At 40.1% G+C, this 12,874-nt stretch overlaps 3 protein-coding genes across 6 annotated transcripts in view; 2 read left to right on the plus strand and 1 right to left on the minus strand.

Annotated features, from left to right (window-relative positions):
- The window catches only part of mei1 (meiotic double-stranded break formation protein 1), a 75,110-nt gene that overhangs the window by 2,146 nt on the left and 60,090 nt on the right, over positions 1–12,874 (plus strand). The gene's annotated exons all lie outside the window — the stretch shown is intronic.
- LOC113021189 (uncharacterized) lies at positions 874–7,388 on the plus strand. Its single transcript, XM_026165686.1, has 11 exons — positions 874–1,122; positions 1,311–1,373; positions 3,214–3,639; positions 3,846–3,906; positions 4,479–4,614; positions 4,839–4,934; positions 5,161–5,453; positions 5,736–5,959; positions 6,247–6,447; positions 6,564–6,753; positions 7,006–7,388. The coding sequence occupies exons 1-11, from the start codon at positions 1,021–1,023 to the stop codon at positions 7,311–7,313; spliced, it is 2,100 nt and encodes a 699-aa protein (XP_026021471.1). The 5' UTR covers positions 874–1,020; the 3' UTR covers positions 7,314–7,388.
- LOC113021190 (uncharacterized) lies at positions 7,523–9,982 on the minus strand. Its single transcript, XM_026165687.1, has 3 exons — positions 9,729–9,982; positions 9,478–9,540; positions 7,523–9,126 (listed from the first exon to the last, which is right to left on the minus strand). The coding sequence occupies exons 1-3, from the start codon at positions 9,828–9,830 to the stop codon at positions 8,014–8,016; spliced, it is 1,278 nt and encodes a 425-aa protein (XP_026021472.1). The 5' UTR covers positions 9,831–9,982; the 3' UTR covers positions 7,523–8,013.

The following is a 12,874-nucleotide window of genomic DNA, read 5'->3' on the forward strand; positions in this document are numbered from 1 at the left end:
TACTATTGCAGTGCACAGACCTTCAGTCAGTACTGACAGTCCTAACCATCACTGGCTGTTTTCTCACTAGCTCGAGCTTGATTGTTTAACATTTGCACTCCTTGAAGCTAATCACCACTGTGTTAGTCCACTGTTGTATTGGTGGTGCAGTCGCATTACAGCTTTTCTGCAAGGTCAGGCTGAACAGAGAGAACAATTGATCTTAGCAATCAACCAGAACACGATACAGAAATATTCACACTACTGGACATAATAGTTTTTGCGTTGATTTCATTTAAAAAAAAGGATCCACGCCGATAATGCAGTTAACCTTGAGTTTACTACTTTTCTTTTCTTTGGAGAGGTGTGCTATGGGGCGCCGTTTGTAAACTGAAACATGCCGAAATTAACAGCAACATTTTTCCACATTTAGCTCTAAATCTTACAAAAACATGTTTTTTCGAGTCATTTTTTACAACATTTACTAAAATATTTGTAACTTTTCATATTTAAAACAGGATTTTAAATGTTAAATCTAAATGCTAAATGTTAAATCTAAATGTTAAATGTTAAATCTAAATGCTAAATGTTAAATGTAAATATTATATTTAAATGTAAATGTTAAATGTTAAATGTAAATATTATATATAAATCTAAATGTTAAATGTTAAATCTAAATGTTATATATAAATCTAAATGTTAAATGTTAAATCTAAATATTATATATAAATCTAAATGTTAAATGTTAAATCTAAATATTATATATAAATCTAAATGTTAAATGTTAAATCTAAATGTTAAATGTTAAATCTAAATGTTATATATAAATCTAAATGTTAAATGTTAAATCTAAATGTTACGGGAAACTAAATATTTAGCTAATATGCAAATTTATTGTACGGGTCAACGGAAATACCAAAATAAAAGCTTCAAGAAAACCTCCCGCGCTAAAGTGTGCCGGTCGCGGTCAGGTTCTGTGTTTGCGCTCCTCTTACGGTCACTTTTGACTGCCATGAGCTGCTTCGACTATTCCCTACCAGCATGTCCAGCGATTTAGCTGAAAACATTGGAAGAGCCGTTTTGTCGGCCATCCAACGATTCAGCGGTAATGCACCCTCGACCTCACAAACGCCGCAGCACTTGGTAAGTTTATTGTATAGCATTTTGGACGGGTTGATAGCAGTGTTAGCAAAACTAGCAAAGCTAAATTACTTAGCTAGTCCTCAATTATTTCATTTGGTAGGCAGCAGACAGAGATCGAACATCATACAACTCTATTTATTTATTTGGTAGGTAGGTAACAGTCGTTCTTGATGTAAATGTTTCCTTAGGAATCCAGCAATGCACCTGGACCAAGTAGACCTGCCGTCTCCACTGGGATACCATACTGCTCGGTAGGCCTTCTTACACATATCATTTAATTCATTTATCATGAAATTTCCCCTTGTGGGACTAATAAAGGTATGTTATCTTATCTTAGCTGACTGGTTTTGATATACAGTCAGGTTCATAAGTAGTTGGATACAGACACATTTTCTAATGTTGCTTCTGTACATTACCAGAATGAATTAAAAATGAAACTACTCCAATGCAGTTGAAGTGCAGACTTTAAGTTTTAATTCAGTGGGTTGGACTAAATGAATGCATAAAAATGTGAGAGGGAAAAATTAATTTGTAAACACAATCCTATCATTTCAGAGGCTCTAAAGTAATTAGACAAATTAAATAACTGAAAATAAAATGATAATTTCTATTACTTTATTCAAAACCCTTTGTTGGCAATGACAGCCTGAAGTCTTGAAGTCATGGACACCACCAGATGCTGGCATTCCTCCTTACTAAGGCTCTGCCAGGCCTTTACTGCATTGGCTTTCAGTTGCTGTTTGTTTGTGGGCCTTTCTGTCCTAAATTTAGTCTTCAACAACTGAAATGTATGCTCAATTGGGTTAAAATCCAGTGACTGACTTGGCCATTCAAGAATATTCTATTTCTTTACTTTATTAAAGTCATGGGGTGCTTGGACTGTATGTTTTGGGTCATCTTCCATCTTTATTATTAAATGCTGCCCAATCAATGTGACTACTTTTAGCTGGACTTAAGCAGACAAGTATGTATCTGAACACATTCAGCTGCTTCAGTCCCGTGTCACATATTCAGTAAACACTACCAGTGCCACTGGCAGCCATGCACGCCCAAACCATCACACTGCCTCTGCCATGTTTTACAGATGATGTGGTATGCTTTGGATCATGAGTCGTTCCACCCTTCTCCATACTTTTTTCTTGCCATCATTCTGGTAGAGGTTGATCTTGGTTTTATCTGTCCAAAGAATGTTTTTCCAAAATTTAGCTGGCTTTTACTAGATGTTTTTTTTTTTTTTTTTTTGTTAAGTCCATTCTAGCCTTTCTATTCTTGAGGCTTATGAGTGGCTTGCACCTTGCAGTGAACCCTCTGTATTAGGGCTGTTCGATATGACGATATGAAAACATCTATCATTTCATATTATACGCTATCATTTGTTCTGTGGTGTCGCAAAATAAATTTTACGTCAATATTTTTCATCGTTTTGATGGTCACTGTAGTGGCTGTATTAATTTCTTAATTTTCTTTTTTCTGTTATGTTCTCTTTGACCGCATGTTGTCTGTTCACAGTAAAATTTTCAAAATGCAAACACTACGTCTCAAATCAATTCCAGGCCTTTTATCTGCTTAATTGGTAATGACATCATCATTTTAATATGGATACCCTAAATTAAAGCTTAGTCTGCACATCATGTCCATGATATAATTTTGATTGGAATATGTTTCAGTAAACGGGCAACAAAATAAAACTTGTTAGGGTCCAAATACACACTGACCTAATTGCAGGCCTTTGCTACTCTAATTGAGTGCTCAAAGCACTTTATACAACAGATCTCATTTACCCATTCACATGCACAGATTAATACAAGCACTTTTTCTGTCCAACATTCGCACACAGTCATAGTCGGATAAACTCATTGGGAGCTCTAGATTAGAGCACCTGGGAACTGAATCACCAACTTGACCAACAATCACCAAATGCTAATCTACAAGATACAAAAGGTTCAGTTTTCTGTGTAATGGGTAGACAATAGTAAGATGGTCTGAGTCTACAGTTTGTTTGTTTGTTTTTAATGAACAGATAACAGAAACCTTACGGATGTATTGTAATGCATAGGTGTCTATCTGTATCTGTGTTTGAATTCATTTCAGGTTCCTCTTCCATCAGTTCCTCAAGCTCATGCTACGCGCTCACATTTTGTGAGAAAAAACAAGACCTGCAAACACTATACAAAAGATGTTGTGTGCTTGCCCTTGTCTTCAACATCAACGTTTCTCATACCGAGAGGAGATTCACGAGCAAAACTAGCACAAGATGGCCTTATTGGGAAGATCTCCTTTACATCTGACTGGTCTGAAGCACAACTTAGAGAAGAAATAGCAGCAATCTTCAGAAGAACATTTGCACTGTCAACTGGCCAGACATTCCCTTTTGAGTATTTGAGTACAATTAGAGGATGTAAACGACTAATGAAACCAAATGTTTCTAGCAGTTTTCTTTGGGGTGGCCAAGAAGTTGGCTCGATTTGTTCCACCACCTGCCTCTATATAATGGCAGGGATACAAAAACCTGCACAGGTAAACATTTTATATTGCAGTGCAGAAATATTTATTGTCTAAAAAGTGAGTCTGTTCCCTTAACATAATTTTATTAATTGTATTAATTAATATTGCAGTTTCAGCAGGTGTAAACAGTTTTTAGTGCAGCCATGTGCCTCTGTGTTACCAGTGATTTGGTGCAACTGTATTTGATTTTATGTAGAACATGCTTTCTTTTCCCTCAGGAGGAACCAGAAGAGCTGTCTGATAGTGACTTTGAAAGTCCAGTCTGCCGGAGAAGACGAGGTATGTGATGTGAATGAAAACCTAGTGAGGTTCTAAGCTCGATGACCAGTTAGATTTTGTTACTGCAGTGCGTAATAATTCCTGGGGGGTTTGTTTGATGAGAGCATCGTTAATTTGTCCGATTGGGGCGATCGTGGCTCAAGAGTTGGGAGTTTGCCTTGTAATCGGAAGGTTGCCGGTTCGAGCCCCGGCTCGGACAGTCTCGGTCGTTGTGTCCTTGGGCAAGACACTTCACCTACTGGTGTTGGCCAGAAGGGCCGATGGCGCGATATGGCAGCCTCGCCTCTGTCAGTCTGCCCCAGGGCAGCTGTGGCTACAACTGTAGCTTGCCTTCACCAGTGTGTGAATGGGTGGATGACTGGGTGTGTAAAGCGCTTTGGGGTCCTTAGGGGGAACTAGTAAAAGTGCTATACAAATACAGTCCATTTACCATTTTAATGTTTACGAATTATCACAGGTGATTACAGCCAAGGAGGAATATGTGCCCAACTTTCACTTAAACTAATATAAGGATATATAAAGGCTGTTAACATTATGAAGCAAGTCATGCTGACCTTCTTTCCTTTGTTCAGTGCATCATGCGTTGTCTACAACACCAGGTGAAAGTGAGGCCAAGCATCAGGAAACAGAGAGCTGCATTCAAGAGAGTGAAAATGAGGGACAGGCAGAGGGACAGCAGATGTTTCCATATAATGTGGCAGAATTTGTGTAAGCTGTTGTCTAGGGGTTAAAGAAATCCTTCATTTTAGATGTTGTTTAGGATATTGTTTTGATGCAAGTTTCCAATTTGCATGTTTGGGGTTTTTTTTGCTGAATGACTGCAACTTTAGGATTTACATTTAATTTTTTTTTTTTTTTTTTTAATGATGTAGTGTGAGAAATTCTTCAAGGCTGACATGTTTTATGATTTCTAATATCTCTTATCTACTTAGCCCTATTTTTCTGGAGGAAGATGAAGCTCTTGAAGAGGCAATTCAGCGTAGCCTCCTAGAAGAGTCTGATAGACAGAGTGAAGTTCATATTTCAAGGTAAGATTTGAAAGTAACCTTTGATAATTGAATATTTTATTTGCATCTTTACTTGCATCATTTTTTTGCAGTTACACAATTACAAAGGTAATTGCTCATTTCTGACTAATTTAATATGGACTATCACAACATAATTATATGTTGTAACTCTGTGCACTTGAGTCAAATGTACAGCAAATTTCCATTTTTCCCCAAGATCTGTTTGTCATTGTCCCTTTTTATATAGGTCTTTTAAGAAGCTCAGCAAAGAAGAAATTGAAGGTCTTCTTAGAGCTCATAGTGAGAAAGTCATTACACCAGGAACAAGACAACTCCATATCAGTCGAGCCAATGTGTGGTCGACTGCTTTGCGTCAGTTCAAGAGACCCAAGTTTGCAGAAAGCTGTGAGATGCTTTATGTCACATTTGCAAGCGATGAACATGATACAGAGGAAGATGCTGCTGACCTTGGGGGGCCAAGGCGGGAGTTTTTCCGTTTACTGGTGAAGGCCATCTTTCAGGACAGTGGTGCTTTTGAAGGTAATAGGATTTCACAGTCTAACTAACTTACTTACTCAAGGCCTAAAGGCTTGTTGACGACACTCGTTTTTATAATGTTACAAACGCAACAACCACCTGATCTGAACATTGTTTGACAGAACATTAACAAGTTAATAAATGACTACAGATAATAAATCTGTTATGTTCTGTGTGTCTGAAACAGTAAAAAAAAAAAAAAAAGTAATACATTTTTGTCTGTCAATCTCAAGATATCAGTTTGGGGTCTGTACAGAATATACTTTTTTGTGTGTTATTTTTCAGCTACACCAAATGGATGCACACTGAAATTTAACATCCTACACTTGCAAAATGGAGTATATCGAACCATTGGCAGGATGTTGTCCACGATAATAGTGCAAGGTGGAGAAGCACCTGCCTTTCTCTCTCCACATGTAGTAGACTACATTGTGTCAGGAGACATTCTTCAAGTACACCTAACACCGGATGATATAGGTGACCCTGAGTTAAGAGAGAATCTGAAAAAGGTGAATTGCAATATTATAACAAGAATATTGTAATATTTCCTATATTCACAAGTCTTCTGGTCTTCTTTTATAATATATAATAAATACACTTTTGGTTATTAGAGGCAATTCCATGTATTATATTTTCAATTTGTTTCCTTTTTGTTAAAAAAAAAAAAAATATTGGTGAAATACAGCCAAATAAACCAAAACAAAAACGTTTCGAGTCCAATTAAAATGAACCATCTGCAGTATTTGTGTACACTGGTAAAAAACAAACATTTAAAGTGTTTTTCTTAAATATTTAGGTTGTAAATGCAACAACTCAACATGATTTGGAGGAAGCAGTCAGCTGCTGCGACTCATGGCGATATCAAGTTGAAGGTCTTCCACTCACAGTCACCATGGCCAATAAAGATCTGTTTGTGAAAAATGCAGCTCTATACCTTGCAGTTCTGCAACGGCAAAGCTGTTTTGATCAACTAACTGATGGCTTGTCCTACTATGGAGTGAGATTTATATTTTTTTTCTGTATCAATTGGTCATTATTTTATAATCATTTAGAGTGAGCTACTTTTTATATTTAAAACTGGAATTTAACCATTATTTAAACTTTTCTGTCTAGATTTTATCACTCCTGAGAGAGAACCCCAGTTTGCGTGTTCTGCTTGACCTATCGGGGGAGGACAAAGATCTGACAGCCAGTTTAATTGCTGGGGTTCTCAGGCCAAGCTATTCTGTCCTTGGGAGCAACAGAAGAGTTAGAGAGGAGCTGATGGTGGTCAAATTTCGGGAATTTCTCCAGTGTGTCGAAAGTAAGCAGAAATTCACATAATGTAGTCTGGCCATGAAACAATTCGGGACACTAAAGTAAAACTTTGTCTTTTTATGTCACATGCGCGCACACAAAACAGGAATAAAGATGTATGATAGCTTACAACTGACAAGCAAGGCAAAGACAGAACCTCTGTATTTTTTATAAAAACATTAGCCATCATTTAGTTGTTAGCTCAAGCTTTAACTATTTTAGTGTCCCCAGGTTAACGGTGGTTTTTCTTTGTTTTTAGATGAAGAGCTGAGAGACTCACTTGGAGAAAGGACTCTTACCAAGGATGAAGAGGCATTTGTGAAGGCTTTGAGGCCTGGTCACATCTTGGCTTTTGCCACCGGGAGCAGCAAGGTTCCAGCCATAGGTTTTCAACCAGCTCCTAAAATAACATTCATTCACGATGAAAGCAAACATCTCCCGATTGCACACACATGTGCAAATGAGCTTCAGCTTTTTGTGAATGAAACAACAATGGCTGATGATGATGCTTTTCATTACTGCTTCTTAGTAGCACTCATGAATGGAGCTTTATTCAGCACCATCTAAACATGTTCCAAAAAAAGTGAAATTAAAATGGTGGGTTTGTTAACTCTAATCCTGTTCATTAATTGTAGTTTCAAGTAACTTTGCTTCATACAAGATAGTTGAAATAAATTCTGACTGCATTTAATGTTGAAATGTAATAATTTTCAAAGCTTCAATAGATTTATAAAAATGCTAACTCTGTATTTTCAACGACAAATCAATAAAGTCACTGGTGTAATACAATTTTATTAAGCTTTTCTTTTTTAAACAAGGACACTTCAAAACAGTTTATGCACAGAGTATACTAAACATGCTTTGTAGAACAAGCCAGGATTACTTAGACATCTAACAGCAACATTTATTAAGACTATTGCAACTTTACAATGATTAAAACAATACTGTAGATAATCTTGTGAATTGATTTAAAGACTGACTGTTCCGTGTTGATAATTTTCACTGTTATACTGTATTACAGTGTGAATTTGATCTTTACTTCAATCTGAATAACTGGTTTTACCCATAAACTAAAAGTGGTTGTAGCCTTCTGAATAGCCTATGAGTCACTGTCAGTCATTAACTCTGAGTCCTTATGTGGCAGGAGGCATCACTGCTAGAGGGGAGGGGCTTCTGCAGTAGTACAAAAACTGCATTTGCTGTACAGCATTTAAGAATATTAAGTGTCATCACTCTTTAGAACATCGCTGGTATCCTGTGGTTGAGGTCACACATTTACAAGTTTGTTAAAAATATACTGCTGTGTTCGTTGAAACAATGTTTTACCATTATTGTTGTCTTCTTCAAAAGGGTGAATGCTTGTATATAGCTCTTGTAAATCGCTGTCATTTAATGGGACAAACCTACTTTCAGAGTTTGACAAGGAGGGTATGGAGACCTCTGCTGTAGAAAGTTCTGGGTTGTGACGATGAGACACATGAGTTCCGCAGGCAAAAAGCTGGATGGGAGTTCTATTACCTTCAGTGGAAACAGAGTGATTGTTATATCCAGCTTTGAATTCCTTCAAAGTGCGGTTGATTCGTGGTAGAAACACATAATGAAGGCAAAATAGGTCTGTTGCATTTTCTAAGTCTAGGATACCAAGTGATTCCAATTCATAAAATATAGGTGCATAAATGCGGCTACAGTTGTTGTTTAAGTCTCGGTTGAAACGCTCAATCCTCTGGTTGTGCACAGAACTTCCCATTAAGACAGAGCTTTCACCCCTGCTTGCTCGCATGTCCTCCCAAATCTGAGCATTCTCTCCTCCGTGATCAGTCCTGATATGCAGGGGTCTGCCAAATTGTCCAACAGCTGCAGTAAAGAGGGCTTTCACAGTCTCAGCTCGATTATTGCTGGAGCACTGAAGAAACATCAACATCCTGCTGTATCCATCTATTGCACCATGAACAACAAACTTCCAACGAATCAGTTTGTGATTTCCATCTATGTGCCATATGAAATTTGGATGAGGCACAGAATATACTCGCCGAGCAACTGCAGTTCTTCTCCTGGATAGAACACCAGCAGAGTCCACCCTCCGCAGTGACTTTCTTACGCGCCATCTTTGAACCACTATGTTTTTGGAACGCAGATGACCCATCAGCATCACTTCTCCAACATTTGGATGTTCAGTTTTTATCTGGGACACTATCTGATCTAACTCATGGTCACTGATTACATTGAATTTTGACTCTGAGATATTATAGTCTTGCAGTAACTTATACAGAGTGGGCCTGGAGATGGAAAGGATAGATGCAGCTTCAGTAAAAGATGTTTTCAGGGAAAGAACATTTTCCAATTCCTCTTTGGAAATCTGAAGCCTTCCTTGGTAACCATCCTAGAACACGGCACAGAAAATCTCAATGAGCACAATTCTATAACAAAAGATGGGTAATTTGAGGCAATTGTACTGTGACAGATTAGCTAGAGTAATATTTTATCAATAGTTTTAAAATATGAAAGTGAGCAATCAAAAGACACTTCAGAGCAAAAACAGTAATAAAATATGACGTAAAACTTGTGAATGTTGTTGGTGGTGATGTGACACTGCTAGTGATGGACCCCTAAGAAGATGAAATGTATGTAGAATCAGAATCATTACTTTGACAGGATTTAATTTAAGGTGACATATTACACCAAAGAAAAAACAGAAATTAGTCAGCTAAATGATATGTGTAAGAAGGCCTACCGAGCAGTATGGTATCCCAGTGGAGACGGCAGGTCTACTTGGTCCAGGTGCATTGCTGGATTCCTAAGGAAACATTTACATCAAGAACGACTGTTACCTACCTACCAAATAAATAAATAGAGTTGTATGATGTTCGATCTCTGTCTGCTGCCTACCAAATGAAATAATTGAGGACTAGCTAAGTAATTTAGCTTTGCTAGTTTTGCTAACACTGCTATCAACCCGTCCAAAATGCTATACAATAAACTTACCAAGTGCTGCGGCGTTTGTGAGGTCGAGGGTGCATTACCGCTGAATCGTTGGATGGCCGACAAAACGGCTCTTCCAATGTTTTCAGCTAAATCGCTGGACATGCTGGTAGGGAATAGTCGAAGCAGCTCATGGCAGTCAAAAGTGACCGTAAGAGGAGCGCAAACACAGAACCTGACCGCGACCGGCACACTTTAGCGCGGGAGGTTTTCTTGAAGCTTTTATTTTGGTATTTCCGTTGACCCGTACAATAAATTTGCATATTAGCTAAATATTTAGTTTCCCGTAACATTTAGATTTAACATTTAACATTTAGATTTATATATAACATTTAGATTTAACATTTAACATTTAGATTTAACATTTAACATTTAGATTTATATATAATATTTAGATTTAACATTTAACATTTAGATTTATATATAATATTTAGATTTAACATTTAACATTTAGATTTATATATAACATTTAGATTTAACATTTAACATTTAGATTTATATATAATATTTACATTTAACATTTAACATTTACATTTAAATATAATATTTACATTTAACATTTAACATTTACATTTAAATATAATATTTACATTTAACATTTAGCATTTAGATTTAACATTTAACATTTAGATTTAACATTTAGCATTTAGATTTAACATTTAAAATCCTGTTTTAAATATGAAAAGTTACAAATATTTTACTAAATGTTGTAAAAAATGACTCGAAAAAACATGTTTTTGTAAGATTTAGAGCTAAATGTGGAAAAATGTTGCTGTTAATTTCGGCATGTTTCAGTTTACAAACGGCGCCCCATAGTGTGCTTGTCATCGGTAGTGTGATTAAACCATTATACTGATTTGTGACTTTGATGTGATGCAGTAATTTGGGCCTTAATTAAGTGCTGTATATGTAACTGATTTTCATTTTTAATGACAGCCACATTAAATCTCATTTCATAGATGGAATCATCAAACTAAGTAGCCACCAAAAAAAAGATCATTAGCATGGGCTGCAGGCTAGTGGACAGCTTTGCTTTTAACTATGACGGGGATTGGGACCCACACCCAGTTTCACACCTTGGCTCAGGTGATTAGAGGATCATCAGGGGGTCCTTTTGTCCCTCTGTGGGGGGATACTCCCACTAGGTTTATATCTGGGACTCTCCACCATTTGACCTTAAGAACTGAAGAAGCTTCTCGGATGAGAGGTGAAACATCTTCCATCCATCCATCCATCTTCATCCGCTTTATCCGGGGCCGGGTCGCGGGGGCAGCAGCCTAAGCAAAGAGGCCCAGCCTCTTTGCTTAGGCTGGGCCCTCTCCCTCTCCCCAGCCACCTCCTCCAGCTTATCCGGGGGAATACCAAGGCGTTCCCAGGCCAGCCGAGAGATATAATCTCTCCAGCGTGTCCTGGGTCTGCCCCGGGGCCTCCTCCCGGTGGGACATGCCTGGAACACCTCACCCAGGAGGCGCCCAGGGGGCATCCTTGTCAGATGCCCGAACCACCTCAGCTGGCTCCTTTCGATGTGGAGCAGCAGCTGCTCTACTCTGAGCCCCTCCCGGATGGCCGAACTTCTCACCCTATCTCTAAGGGAGAGGCCAGCCACCCTTCGGAGGAAGCTCATTTCTGCCGCTTGTATCCGCGATCTCGTTCTTTCGGTCACTACCCACAGCTCGTGGCCATAGGTGAGGGTAGGGACGTAGATCGACCGGTAAATTGAGAGCTTCGCTTTTACACTCAGCTCCCTCTTCACCACGACGGACCGGTGCAGCGTCCGCATTACTGCAGCTGCAGCCCCAATCCGTCTGTCGATCTCCGGCTCCCTTCTCCCATCACTCGCGAACAAGACCCCGAGATACTTGAACTCCTCCACTTGGGGCAGGAACTCATCCCCGACCCGGAGTGGGCACTCCACCCTTTTCCGGCTGAGAACCATGGCCTCAGATTTGGAGGTGCTGATCCTCATTCCCGCTGCTTCACACTCGGCTGCGAACCGTTCCAGTGCGAGCTGGAGGCCCTCACCCGATGAAGCCAACAGAACCACATCATCTGCAAAAATCAGAGATGAGATTCTGAGGCCACCAAAGCGAAAGCCCTCCGCCACTTGGCTGCGCCTAGAAATTCTGTCCATAAAAATTATGAACAGAACCGGAGACAAAGGGCAGCCCTGGCGGAGCCCATCACCCACCGGGAACGAGTCCGACTTATTGCCGGCAATGCGAACCAAGCTCTTGCAACGGTTGTATAGGGATCGAATGGCCCGTAGCAATGGGCCAGACACCCCATATTCCCGCAACACCTCCCACAGGACACCCCGAGGGACACGGTCGAATGCCTTCTCCAAGTCCACAAAACACATGTAGACTGGTTGGGCAAACTCCCATGCACCCTCAAGTATCCTGGAGAGGATAAAGAGCTGGTCCAGTGTTCCGCGACCAGGACGAAAACCGCATTGTTCCTCCTGTATCCGAGGTTCGACTAACGGACGAACTCTCCTTTCCAGCACCGTGGCATAGACTTTCCCAGGGAGGCTGAGGAGTGTGATCCCCCTGTAGTTGGAACACACCCTCCGGTCCCCCTTCTTAAAGATGGGGACCACCACCCCGGTCTGCCAGTCCACAGGTACTGCCCCTGATCTCCACGCAACATTGCAGAGGCGTGTCAACCAGGACAGCCCTACAACGTCCAGAGCCTTCAGGAACTCGGGGCGGACCTCATCAACACCAGGGGCTCTGCCACCAAGGAGTTGTTTAACTGCCTCAGTGACCTCGCCCCCGGAAATTGGCGGGTCATTCCCCTCATCCCCAGACTCTGCTTCCTCCTCGGAAGACGTGTCAGTGGGATTAAGGAGGTCCTCGAAGTATTCCTTCCACCGCCTGACAATTTTCTCAGTCGACGTCAGCAGCGCTCCGCCAGCACTATACACAGTGCAGGTAGAGCACCGCTTTCCCCTCCTGAGACGTCTGACGGTTTGCCAGAATCTCTTCGAGGCAGTCCGAAAGTCTTTTTCCATGGCCTCTCCGAACTCCTCCCACACCCGAGTTTTTGCTTCAGCCACTGCCCGAGCCGCATTCCGCTTGGCCTGTCGATACCTGTCGGCTGCCTCCGGAGTCCCACAGGCTAACCAAGCCCGATAGGACTCCTTCTTC

The sequence above is a fragment of the Astatotilapia calliptera genome, chromosome 4 (assembly GCF_900246225.1).
Source record: "Astatotilapia calliptera chromosome 4, fAstCal1.2, whole genome shotgun sequence".
Classification (NCBI taxonomy): domain Eukaryota; kingdom Metazoa; phylum Chordata; class Actinopteri; order Cichliformes; family Cichlidae; genus Astatotilapia; species Astatotilapia calliptera.